Here is a 23,891-nt window from a genome sequence, read left to right on the forward strand (position 1 = left end):
GTAATCTTGCTTATTGATTGATATTTTCCTTATTTAATTTGCCATATTTTCTTCATATTCATTTTTAATATCTTTTATTGTTTAATTTTCTTTAATATCTTTTCTTGCTTAATTTGTAATTTTTTCATGTTCATCTTTATTGATTGATGATTGATGTTTGTTAGATAGATTATTAGTGAATCTGTATTTGTCTTTGCTCTTGTATTCTTATGCATTATTTGTTAGATTATTAGTGAATCTCTATCCCTTGTATTTCTCTTTTTATGCAGGTACTGATCTTTAATACTTATCCACTTTAAATTTCCATTGTTTTGAAAAATTTTGTTCAGAGATGGAGGACTCCAACTTCCACTAAACCATCGAGCATTCTTTTCTATTGTTTTATCTTTTATGTTATCTTTATCTCTTCTTCTTTAGCTCTGATGTTTTCATTCGTTTGTATATTGTGTTACTAATGAATTTGTAATCTTGATCTTGATGTTTTTTTATTTTTTTTCCTAAAACGGTAGAAATCTTTATTCATAATGAAGATGAAGTTACATGTTGAGCAAAGGCTCAATTTGAGACACACAAGAGTGTACTAATACATTGAGGATCTACACATTCCTCATCAAAAGTTATGTTTCGAGCAAGTTTGCTCAAACTTTTAGTCAGCCTACTATGTTTAACATCCTGCTTATCAAATGAGTATTTCCTAAACATTGAGCTAAGATTGATGATGTCCTCTAGATTTGCAGTAACTTTAATGTCCTTCGATGATGGCTTCTTAAATAGGTTTAGGATTTGATGGGATGATATCGGGACTTTGATACATTCCCACACTTGTTCCCATACCTTGCTCAGTACTAGCTTGATTGCTTGCAAATAGTCCAGCAATATTGAACCAGTCGTTCTTTCTTTTAATTTACATGCTGCTTTCCACTGGTTTTGGTTGTTCTTTGTTGAAATTCCAATCCCCATATGTTGTCCTTTATGTTGTCCCACTTCCACACATATTCCACGAGTACTGTTTTCTTCTTCTTCTCTTTGAATCTCTTCATTAGCTGCCTCTGTTTCTGAGATGCTCATCTGAGTTGGTATGTGTTAAACTTGTCTATTTTCTTCCCATTCCTTCACTGCTTTTTGTATTATATCCATTGGATGTCTGTCTTTGTCTTTGAACTCCTTTTCAGTTCTAGCCTTCTATATTTGCCACAGTATGTCCACTGTTAGAGCAATGTGTTCCCAGCCATCTGTCCTTTTCTTTGCTTCTAAGAGTTGTGTCCACTAGCACTTAAAGTTTCCTAAGTAATCCTGTTATCCATCCCATTAGAGGGGTGCCATTTTTCATATATCTTAAGCCTTCCTACAATGGAAGAAGAGATGTTCCACAGTCTCTACATCTAAGCCACAGTTCTTGCACACCATTTCCCTTTTTTCCTATCCTACTAAATAATGATTCTCTCACTGGTATTGCATGATTAAGGCATTTCCAGATAAAAAGTTTTTGTTTGTACTTGATTTTCAGTCTCCATAGTTGTTTCCAAGCTTTTTCTTTCTCTCTTGCAAAGCTTGTCTCTCCATCCTTGTTGCCCTATTGTCCTTTCTGGCTTTTCTCACTGGTCATTGCTTCATAGGTAGATCTAACTGTGTACTGTCCAGTGCTGCTGTGACTCCAAAAGTAGCTATCTGGTCTTCCTGCTAAGCTTATAGGCATCTTCAGAATCTAACTTGTCTCATCAGCTCTGAAAGTCCTGAAAATGATATTTGTTTTCCATATGAAATTTGAGATCAGGTCTTCCACTTTGTTGAGCTTACAATCCTGAGGCTTGGGTGATGTTAGTTTTCCATCTCAATCATCCTGCATCCATGCATCCATGCATCCTCCCATATTCTTATACTCTTTCCATTGCCAATTTTCTTCCTTGCTCCCTTTTTGACCTCTTCTCTTGCTCCCACTAAACTTTGCCATATCCATGATGCATTCTTTTTCACCTTGCAGTTTAGAATTGAATCCTTGGGGTAGTATTTTGCTTTTAGAGCTTTGCTTAGCAGTAAGTTGGGACATGTCAGCAATCCCACACCTGTTTTCCCAGAAGAGACTTGTTGAATTTTTGAAGGTCTCTGAATCCTAATCATTTTTTATCCTTCCCTATTGGTAGCTTTTCCCATGAACACCAGTGGACTTTTCTTTTTCCATCCTCTTCCCCCCACCAGAAATTTGCCATCATTGAATTTATGTCCTTGCACAATCTTACTGGTAGTTTGAAGCATGGCATTGCATATGTAGGCATTGCCATAGTAACAGCTTTTAGGAGAATTTGTTAGATTATTAGTAATGGGTGTTTGATAGGTTATTAATGAATCTTTATCTATATTTCTCTTATTTGTATATACGACCTCTTATACAGGGATTAATGGGGTATTTAAATAAACACAAAAAAAAATAAAACAAAGCAAAACACCACATTTATTACATATCCACTTTAAATTTCCATATTTTTCATTGTTTTGAAATTTTTTTTTCAGAGTTTGAGGGACTCCAACTTCCATTAACTCATCCAGTATACTTTATCACCCTCAAAAAACACCACGGCAATCAGATAAATAGGGCAATTTCAAAGGGTAGATGGAAGTACAGTAGAGGCCTATTACCAGTCATGGTCAATGGGGTTCAAATTGGTTGGAAAAGGAATTTTGTTTTCCGTTCCTAGAATAACAACAACAACAATCTGTAGTGGCATCTGAGGGAATATACCACATTGAATGACGTAAGCTCTATGGTAGTGTTGTAGAAGAATTATGTTCAAGTTATTATGATATGAGATATATTCTGATGTTGTGTTGGCTGCAGGGGAACCAAATTCTTATATGTGGAATCACATGCAAATATGCTCCAGGTGCTCAGGGTAGAAGGGTAGGAAATCAGCTTCAGGTTGGTGGTGGTGTTCAGCTTCCTAATGAAGGCCATTCTGTTATAGGGCCATTAGACCAGTCGTGAATAGGTTGTTCGACGTTTCTTCTACACTTCTTTCTAATTTCTTTAGGCATGAGCAAAATTGCATTTTAGCAAAGAGAATGCTTATGAAATTTCATACACTGTCCTAACTGATGGCATGTGCAAGGAAAGGGAATTGAGCCATGTTGAGATGGTCGATAGAGAAATGACAGATGCTGGATTTGCTACTGACAAGCATTTTTACACTACTTGGATGGCAGTCAGAAATTGATGGTTAAAAAGGTTATTCTGCCTAATTTGTTTGCATATAGTTCCTTGATTTTTGGATTAACTAACAAAGGATTCATGATTGAAGCAAAACAAGTATTTGATGACATGTTAAAAAGGGGAATAAGTCCTGATCATGTAGTTTATGATATATTAATTAGAGGATATGCTAAGGAGGGCAATCAACCTACTATTTCATGTTTACTTGATGAGATGAGAATGAGAGGACTACTCTGCCCGATGATGGATGCAATCAGAAGTACATGTTGCATATTGCAGATAGCAGTTGATTGGAAATCTGTCAAGAAAGGTATAATCTTGGGCCAAATGTTTGAGCTGAGCTACTTGCAAAGCATGTAATGCTTGAGACTTTGTTTGATAGTGCAATTGCTTTCTTGAAGCATGTTTGCTGCTCATTCAAGACGAGAGAAAGTGTAAATCAGTGGGTTGCAAATATTAGGAGCACATCTAAAACAATTGGAGTACTAGTGGATTATTTTAGTACATTAGACTCGTAGAAATCCTTCTTTATAATGAATATATGGCCATTTTTTGTGATTTGATTATGGAAAAGAACTTAAATTTAAAACATTCTAAAACAATTGGAGTACTAGTGGATTATTTTAGTACATTAGACTAGTAGAAATCCTTCTTTACAATGAATATATGGCCATTTTTTGTGATTTGATTATGGAAAAGAACTTCAATTTAAAACATTCTAAAACAATTGGAGTACTAGTGGATTATTTTAGTACATTAGACTAGTAGAAATCCTTCTTTACAATGAATATATGGCCATTTTTTGTGATTTGATTATGGAAAAGAACTTCAATTTAAAACATTCTAATTGCAACTTAGAACAGTTTGTCTAAAAAAAAAAACTATCGTGAGATATTGTAGTGTCATAAAAGACAACCATATCTGCACTTGTGACACCAATTAAATGTGTATTTTTTTCACATTCTTAACTATAAATATACACATATAGACCCACATTGATTTTCAAATCATATATATTGATTTGAAAGTAATGAAATCTTGAATCATACATAAATAAAATACTTTGTTACTTCTTATTTAATCACACACAAACATAAGCAGAGATGTCTGTGTAATCTCTCAGCTTAATTAAAGAGTAGTGTATACACGCTTTCATATGTATACAAATGAATATGCATGTGATAGTTACATTTTGCGTTGTATTATACGCATATTACACGTGCACACACAAGTCAAGGCAATTAATTGAAGGAGATTTATTATATATCCATGCTTCATGCTTACCTCTTTAATCAGAAAATGTGAAAAACTTGTGATTGTTATTACTTAGACAAGGTATACAAGCCCCACTAGAAAAATTAATGAGCTCCACTTTAGGACAAACCAAAAGTTGAGGGACTGAACAATCAGAAAATAGTGAGGACTAATTGCTTTTGCAATTTTTGCTTTTCCCGAGAGATAAAAACATTTTGAAATATGTAACATACTTTGTCAAGTATGGATGTTTTGCAAATATGTATAGTTGCTTATCTGTTTTGTGGAGGAATCATATTCCACATTTGCCCACATACGCAACACTTTTGGTGAATTGATACTTAGGCATGAATTGTTGTGAAGTTGAACAACTGTAGCTAGCAGAAATACAGCAACAACTTGACAATTTTCATCACAAAAGCAAATAGCACCGTTCCTTTTAATGACATTCCATCGAACTTTGGTCATGTATGACAAGAACATATGCAAGTTCTTATATAGAAAATAATCAGATATTCAGAATCAATCAGTCACAGTCCAAGTTGGTCCTTGAAAACTCAAAATTGATAGACAGGGTCAAAGGGACCTTATAAGGATAAAACAACTACCTTCATCTGCAAATCACGGGCTCAAGAATCTGAGTTACGTAGTTTTCGACTGCCTCTGATCACACAGTAAAATATGTCAATATCATCAAACATTTTTGCAATATGTTTCATAAGGGTCACAGCTAGGGGTGGCAATTTTCGACATGACCCGAAAACAACCTAACACAAAATTAATGGATTTGGGTTGAGCCTTCATGGGTTCGGGTTGAAATTAGATTAGACTCGTCAGACCTGAAAAAAATCAGGTTGAGTCTAGATCAATCACGGGTTGACTCAGCTGACCAACTTAACCCGTTTACGAATAAAAAATAATTTAATAAATATAAAAAAAATATTTTATCAAAATCCTAATTCCTAAAATATCTAATAAGTCTCTTGTTTGATTAAACTTCAAGTCTCAAATAGGATCTTTATCAATAAAATTGCATATGATCTATATGCAGAAATATGTAAATATCATCGCCATAGTTTGGTGATTTGGTGTTTCATTTTTAATATTTTTTCTTAAACACAGGGTCTAGTAATCCGGCCGACTCGCATTCAATCCGGTGTACAATCCACAATTTGGCCATGGATTCGAAACCAAATTATGCAATCCGGCCAAGGATTCGAAACCAAGCTATGCAATCTGACATGGATCATTTTTATTTATTCACAGGAAAATAAGGCAAACAAGAACAACCAAGAAAGGGATCCGGACTTCAATGAGCTTCAACCTCTTGCATGACTTGAACACGAGCTATGGTGAACACATTGTTCAGTAATCCAGCCTACTACGCATTCAATCTGGTGTACAATCCACAATCCGGTCATGGATTTATATGAAATCCAGCCATAGATTCGAAACCAAGTTACGAAATCCAGCCATGGATTAGAAACCAAGCTATGCAATGCAGCCATGGATTCGATGTTCGTATCATTTTTATTTATTCATAGGAAAACAAGAACAACCAAGGAAGGGATCTGGACTTCAATGAGCTTCAACCTCTTGCACGACTTGAACACGAGTTATAGTGAACACATTGTTCAGTAATCCGGCCGACTACGCATTCAATTTGGTTACAATCCACAATCCGGCCATGGATTTATATGAAATCCGGCCATGGATTCGAAACCAAGTTATGAAATCTGGCCATGGATTCGAAACCAAGCTATGAAATCCGGCCATAAATTTGATGTTCGTATCATTTTTATTTATTCACAGGAAAATAGATGTTGAATTGGGCTTGCATTCCCATTGATGATTGTGAATAAACCAAACAACAAAATCAATAATCATTCCCATTGCTTTTCCTAAACCAAACACCTGAAAAGGAATAGCATAAACCTATTCCGAGTGAAGAGATTTTGATAGTGGTTATCATTGCCATTCCGGAGTGGCAACCAAACGGGTAATTAGTCTAATTAGTAGTAGTTCTATACTTCTGTTTTAGGTGATCAACTTATCATTAATTTGGCAGGTTGAAATACGTCAGGTTCGAGTGACCCGCGAACATTGCGATTCGTGTTCAGGTCAAGACACCTGACCTGATAAAATAAACGGGTCGTGTTCGCGTTGACGAGTTGTCTGGAATACCCGTGTCTGAACCCAACCCGTCAACCCATGACTCGATCTAATTGACACTCCTAGTCACAGCCCCAAATTTCAAACTTAGAAAGACAGGCAACTATGGACAAAGCTATAAAAGCATGAAATGTCAAAAAGAGGGGTCAGGGTTTGGAGAGCGTCGAATTGGAAGGCAGTGACTTGGTGGCATTAGGATATCAATACACTGCCATGTACAACAGAAACATACAAAATAAATGCCGTCAATAAAGGAAGATGAAATCAATGGACATCTGATAAAATAACTAGGTTGACCCTGCATCTTTGCAACAGGATAGTTCTCCTCCAAAAGGCACTTGATCTTCCTAAAGTCCAAACAGCAAAATTAACAAAACCACTGCCACTCTCAAATGTAAGTAAACCAGAGCAGAGACACATGTTAAGCACAGGATACAACACTCATGTGGAGCTCAGCCAATATCATATGCCAATTAATGCATCCAAGCCAAAAAAAAAATGGACATGAAATGTTGGAGCTAGTCAAGATTATGTGCTTACAAGGTATTAATCACCAAACTGAACGGCTGATGCAACAACATCATCGACAGAGTTTGTAGCTTAACCTTGTGAATTCTTTGAACCAATGTGAAATATCTGCATGTAAAGAAAGGAGAAGGAAGAGAAAGAGTTGTAATGTACATTATCTGAAATTTTCAAGTTTAGCCCTTAGCACAAAACAAAAAATATTTAAAGAAACTAACGGAACCTGAGCATATCTAGAACGGATAACATTCCCCAAAAACTGAGTTGTTTCTCATATATCATGTCTTTGATTGTTAATAAATCTGAACTTAAAAAATTTCCCAGTCAGAAAGACAAAAAAAAATTAAAAAAGAATTGCATAATAACACAAGTGTTTTGACAGTATGAAATTCTAGACTCGATTAAATGGAAATTTGGTAGTCTTAAAGCAATGAGAAACAAAGAGAAATCTCCCTCCATAAACCCTTGCCGGACAAGCCTCATAACCCTCAAAGCAAGATATTGAGAGCACATTAAATGTATTCCTCATTACATAGACATCTTAGCAGTGAATTTAGCTAAAAACTAAATAGAACAACAACATGAAATCAGAAATACATACCTATATAAATAGGAAGAAACTAATTTGATAGAAAGACCTTGAATTGTAGCTGATTGGGCAGTTTGAGTGGCAGCCCTGAGGTGGTAACCAACTTGGGAATCATGGGAAAAAAAATGAACATTTTAGTTTTGCAGGGTCTCACCTAACCAGTACTAGATAACAGAGCTACAAAACTTGCCCGATAAAGCCTTGTTTGGATCGAAGTGTCCCAAATGAAAAATTTTACGTTTTACGTGACCATATTTTTTAATCATCTTTTTACTTCATGTATATTAAATGATTATAATATATTTTTTTACAAAAAATTTAAAAAATAACACTCTAAATGGAACTGCCAAAATGAGTAAACTAAATCCTCGCCACCCTACCTTAACTCAACTCCATAACAGTACTGTACTGTCGCATCCAGACAAAATACCATTGAAATAATGAGAAAAATGAGAGAAAAGGTCTTATTCCAACTTAAACTTTTACTTTTTTAAAAAAAAAATTGGTATTCAAAATGACTTCAGAATCAATCTCCACATTAAACAGATGTATTTACGATATTCTTTTCATACTTTCCTCTGAGAATAAATAATAAAAAAAAGCTCAATTGAGCTATTAAAATGGAAATCCAAATTTTCTAGCCTTAGAAATAACGGCAACAAATTTAGCAACAATACACATTTTTCATCATAGTGCATAGAATCTCTATCCTTGTCTAACTAATGAAAATTGCAAAACTAAGAAGAACCACCGTTACTGTCAATCGTTAAACGGTAACTCACAGCGAGCATTTACACATTAACACATACTCGATTGATTTTTTTCCTCAGAACTTTTGAATTAGCAGTAAACAAGAACTCAATAGAACCCAGCGAATGTATGTGGATGAAGGTACAATCAAAGTGCATTTCACAGCCGGTGCACAAAGACGAAGCCAAAAGTTAATTTATTCATGTGTCCCTGGCTTTCAAGTTGCAGCTAAAAGTAAACAAATATTTTTCTAAAACTTTTAATTTTTTCTTGCTGATTATTTTTTTCATTGCAACAAATTGAATTGATTGAAGATAACTCCTTTTCTATTACCCACCAAATTCAATTGTCTCTTTATACTTAATTGAGTATTGATATTACTATATCTGTTTTTTAAATGTAAAACTCTCACTAATAAGAAATTCTACTGGTTTTGCTTTTAATTTTTATCTTCTTGGCTTTGTGTTTGTACTTTGTGCATGATGCAAAGCTTCGATAAATCCAAAAATGCAATCAATATACATAAGCATGGCACTTTTTTTTTTTTTTTTTGCCTAATTACAATGCGGCAAAGTCGGATGGTTAACGCTAGGCTAAGGCATTATAGTATTATTGAAAATGAAAAGCATGAATTTTTTATTAAGAGGTGTTGATTTAGTCCCTTTCAATAAAAAATTAATTAATATAGATGTCTGTGTCTCTATGCTGGCTAGATTCTCCATTAAATCATGCATGGTTATGAAGTCAATTATTTCTGTAATGGGTTTCTTTCTATACTCTAATATCCCTTGTTAAATGATAGGCATATGCAAGCAACAAGTTTACCATATGCATCAGCCAGTTACCAATACTTATGTGCCACCGCCAACTTTTAACTAGTGAAACACAGTGTTGCCACAATAAAGATTAAAGAAAATTGCATTGTTATATTGATGATATTAAAACAAATTGAACCACATTGCCACAACAAAACCATGTTTCAAATCCCAGCTTAACTTATATATATATATATATATTTATAGTCTCTATTTTTCTACGATGATCTTTTCATAGATATCAAAAAAGTTGTCTTTCTAATAATAGATAGCACTTGATTCAACATTAAAACACATCCCTCCAAACTACAACTACAGGTGATCCTACTTGGTGCTTACCGTCGGACCATGTCACCATACCCCACTCAGTCACCGCATTCCCTGGTGCCACCTCCAACTTGTCACCTTTAATTTGAACCACAAAACTCTGTTTTTGCCCTCTTGTGCTAAAATCCATCTTTGGTGGATTGACACTGACTCTCGAACCTTTGGGATTTGTTACCACCACGCTGTAGCTAGATGCCCCTTCCCCGACATTCGTCACAGTTCTTGTGACATTAAGATTAAAATCAGACATCTCTGTTTTGTCAAATACTACCACAATCGCAGGATAATTTATATCCCAAGGCATGTTATGCTTCCGTGGGCACTTTGCACCATGTCGAGTAATTTCTTTAATTGCCTCACGGCTGTAATTAGAGGCACAGAGAAAATTCACGAAATCAATGGATGACAAATCATATACCAGGCCTGGATCAAGTGCTTTCTCAGGGTTTACATGGCCTGCACCCGTATCCCAGACTGTGGATTCCTGGTACGATGTTTCGTCTAGTAGAGGCCTGCCATCGCGATCATGCATGTATGCCGTTGTCATAAGAGCTGATCGGGTCATCGCCGGTGACCAGTCAGGATGTGCTCCTTTGAGCAACGCTGCTATGCCAGACACGTGAGGACAAGACATGGAAGTTCCTGAAACTATGTTAAAATTTGTACGACGCGTGTCCGTGGGTAGCTCAGTAGGTGACACGCCATCCGGCCATGCTGCTAAGATGTTGACACCTGGCGCAATGATATCTGGCTTGAGAACATAGATTGATTCACCATTGGGACCCCTAGACGAGAATGATGCGACCACCGGCGCCGGTTTTACTCCGACCTGTGTCCCTCGGAAAACCATCGTTGCTCGAGGATCAGGGGTTGAGTTTATATATGCCCGAACATTATTACCATCTGATTCACCCAGAGCTAGTCCTGGGATTAAGTGGGCATCTGCGATGAGACCTTCGCCTAGTGGTGCAACATTGGCGACAATTACACCTAATCCACCAGCCATCCTCACAACTTCTCCTTTTGCAACGCGTGGAGAGCCACCTCGATCACACACCACTATCTTTCCCTTTACTTTCTTTGTGTCAAGAGAGCCAGGCATGCAAATACCGGCAGAGAAGCTACTAAAATGACCAGGAGTACCATGGCTTAAATCTATGGAGGCATTTCCCCCATATATCAATGGTAAAGGTGTTCTTTGGAAAGAGCGGTGGCCATGATATATGGCTGATCCTCTTAGTACTTGCCCATCTTTAAGCACAAGATTGGCTGGGAATTTTCGGTCAATTGTGCTAGCACCAACACTAGTGATCCAGGGAGCCACGTTTGTGACTGTAAACTTGTTTGGACCTTCATTTCCTGCAGAAGCAGAAACAAAAACACCTTTCTCCATAGCCCCAAAGGCCCCAATTGCAATTGGATCGAGATTGTAGGTTGCAGCTCCGCCGCCAACGGAGATGGAAATGACGTCGACACCATCCTCAACAGCCTTATCAAAAGCTGCAAGGATATCAGATTCCATACAACCTCTTTTCCAGCATATTTTGTACACTGCAATACGTGCTTTGGGAGCCATCCCTGCGGCGACGCCTGTGGCGAAACCAAGTAAGGTGGCATTGCTAACTGCTCTTCCTGCAGCTGTGGCAGCTGTGTGAGTGCCATGGCCGTCAGTGTCCCGCGGAGACATTACCTCAATGCTCTGGTCCATTCTGCCATTTCTAGCTTCATAACCAGAGGCAAAGTACCGAGCACCGATGATCTTCTTGTTGCAATGGTTTTTCGTGAACTTTTCACCTTCAGTGCACTCGCCTTTCCAGTGACTCGGGATAGGACCGAGGCCTTCATCATGAAAACTCCGATGTTCAGGCCAAATACCGGTGTCTAAAAGTCCTATCACAATATTAGATCCTGAATCAGAATCTTTCAAGAGCCCAGCTGGGTTGTCAGAAGATGAAATTCCTAGAAATTGAGGTGACCGGGTGGTTTGGAGTTGGCGAAGTTTGTCAGGTAATACAGCAAGAACACCAGGGCGGTTTTTGAGCTCTTGCACCTGTTTTAGCGTGAGTCTAGCAGAGAAGCCATGAAAAACAGTTTTGTAGGCATGGAGGAAATCTTGGGATTTTTTTCTTGTATGGGAAATTTTAGGCTCTTGATCAAATGCCTGTGAAGTTGAATCCAGGCTTTGAAGAGTAGCACTGTACCATTCTTCAGGATCAGAAAACGCAGATGGTTTTAAGTCATTTTGGATTCTGATGATGTAGGTTTGAGCATCTGTTTCACCACTGCTACTTTCAACAGAAGCAAGGATGAACACGAGGAAAGTGACAGGAAAAAGTGCCCAAAACTGACTCATTCGGATCTAGTAGGATTAAGACTGGGAGATGGAGCAAGAAAAGAAGACAATAATAGTTCATGATTATGGAAGAATTGACAATTTATAGGCTATAAGAGTATTGAAAAAGTGCAGAAAAATGAGGAAAGAATCAAAGTAGTGTTCAACATTGGAGCGTTAATTCGAGGAAGGGTCTAAAGAATGCCTGGACAAATTGCATGGTGATTCCCAGTTGGAAAATGGGATGTTACAGCGAGAAAAGTGAGACTATTCACGTCACTCATAGCTAAGGCTTTATCAATATGGCAAAATTTTTTGGCATTACACAAATTGCTGATGTAACAATGCTTGGGAAATCCACTGGCCACCTCGAAGGGAGTATGGATGATTTGTCGTCACTCGTCAGTTTCCTGAGTCATATTCATGTTTGTCAACAAAAGGAAGAAGATGGGGCAGTAACAGTTTTTTTTTCTCTAGGTAAGCGTGACAAATCAAGGTTGGTTTCAAATGTGAATATACGACTTCTTCATCTTCAACAAAGGTCGTGTATTCGATAAGCAACTTATGATTATAGAACATGCCCTTTCCGGCTCGTGACGGTAATCGACGTCGAATTTATCTAAATTTTTTTCTTAAAAAAATAAAAAAAGAAAAGAAGATGATTTCAAGCATTGGCATGTTTTTAAGTGTGAAAAGTTTAAATCCGTTGTACAAAAGCTAATGAGAATTAACAAGTAACTATTCTGCAAGGCAAAATTAATACTCTCTAATCATGAGTTGCTTACTGTAGATATAGGTTGATGATTATAATGTGCAGTGTGGCACCATATTTTACTTTATTTTATGAATTTGGAGGAAATATTCCAATATCATTAGGCTCGAAAACTATAGGATGAGGTAATGCACAGTTGATTAGAGGACATATAGATCGGCCATTAGGCCTGTGGTGATCAAACTAAGGATGTGCTCCTTCAAAAAATAGCTGTTCAAATAGGGTGTGATGGCTTTTTTTTTTTTTTCTTTTTTTTGGTTTATTAACCTTCAGGTTTTACAAGTGAATATTGACCAAATGAAAATCGGTATTGTCTTCATTATCGATTAAATCAAATTTGAATTGCTATTGGTGGAGGATCATCTGATTTCATTGCTGTTTTAATAGATGAACTGTACCATATATACTGTTCCATGTACAACAATTAACCTATTTTGTGAGATATTGTAGTGTCATAAAAGATAACCATATATGCACTTGTGACACCAATTAAATGTATACTTTTTTTCACGTTCTTAACTATAAATATACACATATAGAGGCACATTGATTTGCAAATCATATATATTGATTTGAAAGTAATTAATTCTTGAATCATATATAAATAAAATACCTTGTTGCTTCTTATTTAATCACACACAAACATAAGCAGAGATGCATGTATAATCTCTCTGCTTGATTAAAGAGTAGTGTATACACACTCTCATATGTCTACAAATGAATATGTATGTGACAGTTACATATCGTGTTGTATTATACACATATAAGATATTACACGTGCATACACAAATCAAGGCAATTAATAGAAGGAGATCGATTTATTAAATATCCATGCTAATTACCCCTTTAATCAATAAAATGTGAAAAACATGTGATTGTTACTCCTTCCGTCCCACTTTGATAGTCCTGTTTTCCTTTTTCGTCTGTTCCAAATTGTAGTCCACTTTCCAATTGAAGAATGTAGTTGTATTTTAATTTTCCTAAAATACCCTTATTCAATGTAAGTTATTGTTACTATAAACCTACCCCATTTCTTGAGAGTTTATTTTTTTTTTACCATCAATTCAAGTTTCCATAAGATGTACTCTAATTAATGTGAGGGTATTTTAGGAAAATAGCTACCTAAATTGATTGTTCCAACAAAGTTAACTACTTTTTCTTAAACTGTGTGAAAAAACAACTAGGACTATCAAAGTAGGACCGATGGAGTATTACTTAGACAAGGTATGTAAGTCCCATTAGAAAATTAATGAACTCTACTTTAGGACAAACCAAAAGTTGAGAGGCTGAAGAATCAGAAAATAGTGAGGACTAAATCAGGACTAGAAAAATAGTCTAAGGATTGTTTTTGCAATTTTTCCTTTTTTTTTCCCGAAAGGTAAAAACATTATGAAATATGCAGCATACTTTGTCAAATATGGATGTTCTCCGAATAAAAGCAATATGTATGGTTGCTTGATTGTTTTGTGGAGGAATCACATTCCACATTTGCCCACAAACGCAACACTTTTGGTGAATTGATACTTGGGACAAATTCAATTAAAATGAAAAATACCCACATAGTTCACGTGTTTCATGTGCACTGTCCAAATTTTAACCATCTTAGTAACGTTAGGTTGGAAAATAGCAATATTAATGTGACAAATTTTGAGAGTTAAAGGTAATTCGGAAACTTGCACTTTTAATGTGATAGATTTTGAGAATTGGGACAACTCAAAAAGAAACGTACGGTATGATCAACTGGACAAGAGAGTACTTTGCTTTTTCTTTTTTTGAGTTAATAACACTTTGCCCCCTAAACTTAGGGGGTAGTCAAACTTTACCTCCCAAGTCTTAAATATATGCATTTCACTTCCCACAAAAACTAATCAAAGTCAGAAATACGAAAAAAGCGAGTGCAATGATATTTTTGCACTTTTGTTAATGAAATTATTTATAACTCAATACCATTTCCTTTCATTGCGAAAAGATTTATATCTTCTCTATTGTATCAACTATACCGAAATATCAAACAATAAAAAGTTAAAGAAAGTTAATGTTTAGTTTATATCCTTGAGATTTTTCCTGTTGGATTAATTTTTACTTCTATATTTGTTTTGTTCGATATATTAGACTTTAAGCCAAACAAAATAAATATAATCGCTAAAATTTATATAAAAAAGGTAATATCAAACTCATTTTTAAAGTAATTTTTTATCATTTTAATTTATTTAAACTTTTAGACTAATATCATTGTCATTTTTTTATCAAATTACTCGAATATGAAATTATTAATCAAATTTGCTAAAAAATGGTTGATATACCTCATTTTTAAACTTAGAGAAGAAAAATCAAGATTAAATCAAAATTTTATTTTTTTGAGAAGAAAAGGTAATAATAGTAAACTATAAATACTACAACAAAATTGACAATAGTATTAACCCAAAAGTTCACATAAACTAAATAATAAAAAACTACTTTTTTAAACAAAAAACAAGTTTAGTATTACCTCTTTCCTGAAAAGAAATTTGGTATCTATGTTTACTTTACTGTATTTTGTGTTATTTATTTTAATTGAAGGACTTAAATTATAATAAATTGAACAAAGCTTATATAAAAATGAATACTAACTGATAGAAAAAATTTTAAGAATATAAACTAAATATAAACTTTATTCAGCTTTTTTTTAGTTTGATATTATTGTATAGTTGATATGATAAAGAAGATGTATATTTTTTAGCAATGAAAGGAAATACTACTAAGTTATAGATAAGGGATAATTTCAAAAACCTTCCCTGAGTTTTCTGGCAATTTCATTGCTTTCCCTTGAGGTTTTAGAAATTTTACTTACCTCTCCTGACAATTATTTGGGACACAACGCTTACATCACTAATGGCCAAATGGCTTTATTTCTCTTATAATTTAGGATATTTTACACATACATGTAAATGAAAAGAGTTAAACATTTTCTAACTACATTAACCATAATTTGGATTGTAAAAATTTAATTAATTTGTCATCTAAAAATAAAGCCAATTCTAGGTGTATATTTTTAAATTTTTATATACTTCACAAATAAAAGAATTAGGCATAATGCACTTGATAAATTAAATTAAAGACATGAGAAACAATTAAGCCATTTACAAACTAAATTAATCATAATTTGAAATACAAAAAAAGAAAATCTAATTTGACATCTAAAAAGGGATCGAATACTAGACATCCTTTTTCAATTTATGTACTTGATAAATAAAAGGAATAAAATATAAAGAGATTTTAGTTAGGCTAAATTTTCATATAATTGTGGTAATAACAAGAATATTAAGGTATGGCAAAAAAATTTTCTTTTGTTAAATTTTGAAAGTTGTTATTTTTTGTTATGGATAATGGAAAATTTTTGTTTACCATGTGTAGTAATGACCCTATAAGTTGAATTAACAAGTTAAATCAAATATTTAATTTAACTAGTATAATAGTTGAGGGGCACTTTTGACATAAATAATTTCCACACCTAAAATTATTCCTTATTATTGCTTTTTTAAGATTGGGCAGAATTGTTACCAGAAAATTGGTTCTAAGGGAGGTCGATGATAGTTTTAGAACCTTAAGAGAGGGCAATGAACTATTAGGAACCTAATGAGAGGTTTCTGAAATTATCTCCATGGATAATTTCATGAATAAATGGGCAATAATTTCATTACACTTTTTTGTTGTATTTTTAACTTTGACTAGTATTCATGGTGGGTAAAGTGTATATATTTGAGCTTGAGGAGGATAAAGTGTAAATACCCCGTAAGTTTAGGAAGGCAAAGTGTTATTAACCTTTTTTCCTTTTGGATTCCATGGAAAACTCCAAGACTTATAACAAAGAATAAGAAATATTGAGGAATTCAAAATCAAAACTAGGGATCTTACGTTCGCGTGGCTAATGTCCCTTGTTACCATGTAAAAAAGCAATGTACGATATTATCAACGGGACAAGAGAGTACTCTGCGCTGCTTCTTTTTTTTTTCATGGAAAACTCCAAGCCTTATAAGAAAGAATAAGAAATAATGAGGAATTCAAATTGGACTCGAGATCTTATGTTCCTATGGCTTATGTCCCTTGTTAGCATGTGAAAAAGAAGGGAAGATATTTGACACATATGAAAATCAGCGTTAAAGAAAAGTTATATTAGGTACACGAAAATAATGAAGCACACCCAACTCTCATATCAAGAGCGACGCAAATTTTAGGTAGAATTGCTTTTACGTACAACAACCAAAATTCTCTATAATTTTTTCTTCTCACACTTCTCAACTGAACAAAATTACAAGCCACCATATGTATACGTAGTTAGCAAGAAATACTTGCCACAAAAAATTACCTAATACAATAATTAATCTACCAAATTAATAAATTACCCAAAACTAAACTTGAACAGAAAAGTGCTAAACAATAACGTAGAAACTTTTAAGATTATTAAGCTTGATTCAATATGCTTAATATCAATGTCAACTAAGTTGCGTCTAGGGATACAGATTACTTTCCAATTTGTATAATTGTATTGATTCATAGCATCGTTGCCAAAATCAAATTCTATTGTTTCTGCCTTCTTTCCTTTCAAACAAGGTTCTTGTTTGGAAACTAGTACTGCAGTAACACCAAAATAACTTTAAAAAGTTTGTTCTTTCTTTCTGCTATGTTAAATAACTTCTCGATCCTTAAAATTGTAGAAAACCTCAATTTACCTTTTGAAAATGGGTTTTGCAAAGACCAAATCTGCATTCCAGATTTTTATTTAATTGCAATTTAAAGTGGTATAGTTCCTATTACATGGTCTTAACATTCTGCTCAACGAAGAAAGTATTCAGCATATGAAACCTTAGCAGTTCAAAACGTTTAGGGGGTATAAGATTAGTTTATTTGAAGCCTTATTTGGCATGAATTGGACTAGACGAAGTTATATGCCTGACTTTTAACCCATGCTATTCTATACAATGCGTGCAATCACAAAGTAAGTAAAGTTTCAATTATTCTCTTGGAAGTTTGCTAATGCCATGCCATGCATCCAGGAACACAAAATCACCCATAGCAGACCACAAGTTGACTTTCCTTAACCAAATGAACGTTGAAGCTATGAATTTCTACAGTTTCAGTAATCCAAAGGAAGGATAGAAACCCACTAAGAGTAGTCACAGGCAGTAAGAACTTACAAACCCATTTTTCAGCATCGATTCTGTTAGTCGCAAGTATTCCTCACATATGCAAAGCATTCGCAACAATTACCTGTCAACTAAATTAAGAGACCAAAAAAGAAAGAGTTAGATTCAGATTTTCTATATGGGCATATAAGAATATTTGTCTTACAATTCTACATTTGAAATCTCCTGCAATATGTTAGTATGTATAGAACTCAAGATTCTCTATTTTGACAGTCTCTATTCATTTTAAATTTGTCACAGGAAGCTCTGTGATGTTCGATTAACCCTTGAATTTTATTCCTCATAATACATTATCAAGAGAATATTGAGCTCTCAAAAAAAAAAGGCTCAACGTTTCATGAAAGATCTTTTTTCCAATATCAATCATATTTCAAACTGGAAGGGTATTTATATATAGAAGCAAAGAGAACTGGAGCCAGTGTAACATGGAAGTTTGATGAGAAGATCTTTGCAAAACAGTAGTTAGTATGTACTTGTGCACATATCGTACAGTTTGCAATACTTAATAGAAGTTCTACTATTTTACCTAAATTTTTTTAAAGTTTTTTTTTTTTTTGTCAACAGAAAATGTTATAAAGGAGAAAAATATATTGCATAAGTGTGAATCCACAAGGTTAATGGTGGATAGTTCATAGTACTAGATATATGTTTCTCAGGTGAAAAACAAAAGAACAAAAGAGAAAAAAGGTATATGTTCCTCTTATATCAGCGCAAGGCAAATATTGATACTTCCTAAAATTGTTCATTGGCTCTACTTGGAACTTTGCCAACCATTTACCTGCCACAGCTCCAAATATCTCCAACACATTCATGCACATGTAGAGAAATTTAAGATAATCTTACAAATTTGCATTTCCCACTCAATATTGCCATAATCAAGCATTCAATCTTAACTACTATCAAATTTAGATGTACTGCTTATTCCCCCACATATGTATAAGCCTATTCTACCAGGTATGCTAATCTTACACTAAACATGAACTCCACTTTAAATGTAGTTTGTAAGACACCTGAAAGGTGCATATTCTTGATCAATACACCATCTACCTCTTTACAAATTCGCTTGTGTATTCCTCATGAAAGAGATGTTCTAGTGTTGATGATTCTGCTTTGAATTTTTCATGTGACAAAGTCCGGTAACAGTTGAGCAGCAAATCGCTTCCTGTTATCGAAGTTGATCGTCTCATAACCCAAGCTTGAGTGGGATGTCTGAGTTTTGTTAACCCTATCATAATGCCCATCCATTGTTCCCATTTCAAGCCTGTCTTCCAGCCCCATATTTTGGTCTGAAAGGTAGTTCTGCTGGGTCCCTGCTGATAAAGCTAAGTTCTCAGAAGGAGGAAGTCCAAGTGTAAGAGAGACACTGTTTCCATGAAACCCTGTTGTCAATTGCTCTGGATTAAACTGTCCAAGCTCTCCAAGGTTAAATGCCCCGAATCCATTTCCCTGACCTGCATTGTTTACCATTAAGGAGAAGCCATCTTTGTTAGTTTCCCTTTGGCTAGTGCTGAACTTGTTGTCGAACCCTTTCCTTGGCTCCCCAAATTTCATTTCCATGTCGACTGAAAGGATACTGCTGGGGGAGTTCTGCATTTCAGTTCTCATTTTCTTGGAATTTTTTTCAACGTTTGCTTCCATATTTAGTGCACCAATTAGGCCAAAACCTCCCCGAGCCTGAGGAGAAGTACCAGTAGGAGATGGTGTTAGACTTGAAGTTGAAATTTCTGCATGAGTTGCATCCTGAGCTATTTGCTTTTCTTGCTTTGACTGGAGGATACTACGTTGATCTATTCTAGTAACATTATTCTCCTTTGGAGTTGTTGAAGTTGAGCCCAGTTCTTTGTTGGATTCAGAACCATCTTGCTCATGATTCTTGGTTTCTTCCAAGTACATCTCCTCAACCATAGGCTTCCAAAGCCGAACTCGAGCATTTATAAACCAGTTAGAGACCTGCATCCATCCCACATTTGTTAACATTTTCTGACATCATTTCCATGCTATGCATGTGTGAAATGAACCAAATTCGAAAGCTGTTAACATGCATACCTGGCTTCTAGTAAGCCCAGTTTGCTTAGCTAGCATTTGTTTATCGGAATCCTTAGGGTAGCTGAAAAAGGGAAAGATACATTTTGTGAGTAACATGATCATTTAACAAATGTCAAGAAAGTTGAAGGGGAAAATCGTGGTTTTCCTTAGTCAAGAATGAGTAGACATACGGGTGAAGAAAGTGCTCAAAAAGCCATGCGCGAAGAACTGAGACAGCTCTCTCAGGCAAACCTCTTTGAGGTCTCCAAGTATTGTTTTGCATCATTCCAAGTTGTTGCAGGGCTCTTTGTTGCCTAAGCTGTTGATCAACAAACTTAAGCCTAGAACCCTCTAACTTCCCACCCAAAGATTCTTCTTCGCCTAAACTCTTGCTTGCTGATTTTATCTGTGCAGAAATTGCATCCTTTAGGCATCGAAATTGCTTCGATATTGTCTGCAAAGCTAGTTGAGTGTATGATTTAGCTGAGCCGATTCCTGCTGCCTGCTCAAATGATGCTACAACAATTTGCATTTGATGATGGTACTGTCTGTATCTTTGCTCCACCTATAAATAATCAAGAAGACAAATTAATGCATGTTAGAATAATTGAAATGAATAGCTTTTATTACCTTTCTTTCTGTTTTTCTCTTACTGAAAAATTGATTGCACAAAAGTGTGCCAGTCTTAGCTTGGTAACTAATTGAGGCTGCGACACGTCCTATATCAATCAATCGAGGCCATCAATATCAAAGCGGGCCAGGAGAAGAGGACATGATGAACCCACCAACCAGATGAATATGCTTATCTTAAATGGACAAGTAGGCTCAATGTTCAAATGGAAGTGGGATCACAAAAATTTTTTTTTCTTTTTTTCTTTGCTGAAAGAAAATTGTATTTTGTCACGGGAATATCTATCTACGCTGTGTGATTTGGGTGCTGAATATCGACCTTTATTAAACAGAATTTGCAAGTGCCACTTCTGAGTACTTTTGGAAGAGATCCAATGAATAATCACTGATAATGCAAATAGTATGCATGAGAAAGAAACTTCTACTCTGATTTACCATGAATTGCAAAAACAAGGAAGTAAAAAGAAAAAGAAAAGGATGACAATTTATCTTTAAAGTTGTTGGCCTAAAACTCAACTGAATTTTGAACAAAAAAAATGTAGCCTTTGCCTTGCATTTGGCTCTCAGAGGTTATGTTTGCAACGCGGGCAAATGGGGACAAGAATTTAAGTGTCAATCAAATGCGATTGAAATGATCGATTCTTTTTTCTATTAATATAGGATAACTAAGAAAGTCGAAGACAAAATGATCAATTTCTTGACCAGAAACTTGGGAAAACACACTCAGAATTCGTCTATAGTAAGTATGCCTCTTGAAAGGGTAAAACAAAAGGTTAAAAAATGTTTTACCTCATCGAGCATGCTAACAAGCTTTGCCTTTTTCATTTGAATCTCCTGTCTTTGAGCTGCAGTAAGTTCAGTTACACCACTCTTGGTGTCACTTTGACCTATTTGTGAGGCCTCACCAGTACTATGAACAGTTGATTCCCTATTCATCTTTCCTTTATCTTTAGCCTTCTCCCTGGTGTCAGATTTGATCTCTTTTCCAACGTTAACAAGTTCATCCAGAAGCTGCTGAGCAGCCTTAAGATATTTGGACCCGAAAACAGCACTTTGTAATCCATGAATTCCATTTGAAACGGCAGAAACTGAAGAAGATGAGCCACCTGAACCTCGCAAATTATTATCACCACTTCTTGGTGATAAAATCCCAACTGGAGTTTGCACAGATATATTCTGCTCCGTAGATAGAGACCTGAAGCCTGGTTGCTGAGAAGATAGACTCAAGGACAAACCCTGCTGTCTAGGCGAAACCACCGGCCTATGGAACCCCAAGTGCCTAGTAACATCGGCGGCGCCACCACCACTAGGATTGCTAACAACCACCCCTGATGGAATATTTGGTTGACTTGCAGCTCCAGCACCACCAGTATGATCAAGGGATCCCCATAAACTTGGATGGAAATGAGGGATACCGCCGCGGCCAGGAGCTGAAACTTCATGCTTGAGTTCATGAGAATTGGCTGCTGATCCAAGGCTCCCTTGAAGCGGGACACCAACAAGATGCTGTGTATGTGGCTGCTGATTACTTGCTAAGCTAGCAAGATTGACCGTGTTTCCGGTAGCATAATTCAAGATCACCATGTTTGCAGGTTGCTGTTGAGCATCAGAGTAGCCGCCTGCGTAATTAGGGTTCATCAGATAAAGCGTCTGCAAGCCATCTGCTTGGATTTCTGAGCTTCCTTGATAGTACATAGCCATAGATTCAAGTAGCAGCTGTATAGTCCTCCAAGGTCAATAAAGACACTCCTCTAATCTCAAGGACCAACAAGATTATAGTATTGATCGGTTGATCTGACTGTAATTCTTCGGTAGTTTTGTCTTCCAAGAATTCTTGTCAGATGGAGAATCTGCAATCAAAACTGATGCTGCTGCTGGTATAACCTGAAAGAAAGAAAAGATGGAACAGATGACAAATCCATGCAACACCCAGATTACGGAAAACATTCTGAAAACAAGATCTTGACTCATGACCTTAAACATCATCCGATCCAATATTACATGGATATGGAAAATTTCAAAGTCAGCATGATATTGGACAAACTCCATCATGATATGATATGATATTGTACTACTAGCTAATTCAACAGTCATAGATATGGATGCAGAATAAATAAACATTAGCTGCTTACAGGGAGATAAATTAGAGCCCATCAAATATCGTCATCAGCTGTGAATTTTTGTCATGGAAAAAAAATTGAAAACTATATCAAAAAGATGGGGGAGAGAAATAGATAGATAGATATATAGAGAAGGATGAAAGATGTTGGTGCAGAGAGACAGTTTGTGTACCATCAAAACAACAGATAAAACACACGAGGTGGGGATACATCGAAAGCTTAAGATCGCACTCACATGTCCATATATCGTACTATCTATCCTGTTAAGCTTCGGCTTTGAAGTCGCCTTCTTGTCAGACTCAACTTCTGCAACTCTCCAACAGAAAGGGAAAATGAATATTAAAAAAGAGGGAACAGTGGGGTACTAACACTAGTAGAATATGAGTTAGAGATAATCAAATGCTAGCTCTCATGACATTTATGACTTTTTAGGGTCATTTTTTTCCACAAGTCTGAAATGAGAAAGATAAGGTAATAATTGAGAGGTTTTTATCTTTGTTATTCTTGGACACAATACACCCTTTCCTTCTCTCTCTCTCTCTCCTTGCTTTTTCTCTACCTCCTTTTCTTGTGTTAGGTACGTGTGATGGACAAGAAACAAAACTTTCCCGGACATGACACTCCTTACAAAATCATTTCATAATTTATGCTAGCACTTTGAATAGGTGCCTCCAAGAATAACTAAATATACCAGATGCTATTCCTTCATGTGTATGTACAAATATATGTACTTAGATAGATTAAAAAACTCGACTGTTGAGCTTACATGTAATGGAAGATTGTATGATTTTTAAACCATACTTTTTTGATTGATGGCAAAAAATTGGCCACGATAACAAATGTGTGTATGTGTTTAATTGATGGACAATTCAGGTACAAAAGCAATAATAATGTGGACATCAATTAATTAGGACTGTTGAAGCATATCCAACTATTTTGTTGGCCCCAAATGCGACTGAGATATTATTACAGAAGTTAACCCTCGAGAAAGTGATTCATCAGGGGTAGGGAATACAGCTCAAAAACGAGGAAACGTCAACTTCTACCAATGGTTGGTAATAATTGAGAAAACAAGATAGGGTTGGGGAGGTCACTTGGCCTTCTATAATTGTAACTCCCGTCACTGTCAGTTTTTTCATTTCCCTTCTTTCAAAAGCAGCTCTTTTGATATCTATTGAGTATTTGCAATATC

General features: G+C 35.5%; 2 protein-coding genes across 4 annotated transcripts; both read right to left on the minus strand.

Moving 5' to 3' along the window:
• Positions 1–9,541: 9,541 nt before the first annotated feature.
• LOC113772778 (subtilisin-like protease SBT1.5) lies at positions 9,542–11,990 on the minus strand. Its single transcript, XM_027317259.1, has one exon. It carries the CDS (start codon positions 11,988–11,990, stop codon positions 9,597–9,599), a length of 2,394 nt encoding a protein of 797 aa, XP_027173060.1. The 3' UTR covers positions 9,542–9,596.
• Positions 11,991–18,718: 6,728 nt separating this feature from the next.
• LOC113762016 (BEL1-like homeodomain protein 1) lies at positions 18,719–23,129 on the minus strand. 3 transcript variants are annotated; one of them, XM_027305262.1, is made up of 5 exons: positions 22,935–23,129; positions 21,369–22,463; positions 20,141–20,514; positions 19,971–20,031; positions 18,719–19,874 (listed from the first exon to the last, which is right to left on the minus strand). In XM_027305262.1, the coding sequence occupies exons 2-5, from the start codon at positions 22,278–22,280 to the stop codon at positions 19,044–19,046; spliced, it is 2,178 nt and encodes a 725-aa protein (XP_027161063.1). In that variant the 5' UTR covers positions 22,281–22,463; positions 22,935–23,129; the 3' UTR covers positions 18,719–19,043. The 3 variants fall into 3 exon arrangements, with proteins under 3 accessions (XP_027161063.1, XP_027161070.1, XP_027161055.1); XM_027305269.1 differs by lacking the exon at positions 22,935–23,129 and adding an exon at positions 22,872–22,888; XM_027305254.1 differs by lacking the exon at positions 22,935–23,129 and adding an exon at positions 22,712–22,818.
• Positions 23,130–23,891: the final 762 nt, after the last annotated feature.

This window comes from Coffea eugenioides, chromosome 1 (assembly GCF_003713205.1).
Source record: "Coffea eugenioides isolate CCC68of chromosome 1, Ceug_1.0, whole genome shotgun sequence".
NCBI lineage: Eukaryota > Viridiplantae > Streptophyta > Magnoliopsida > Gentianales > Rubiaceae > Coffea > Coffea eugenioides.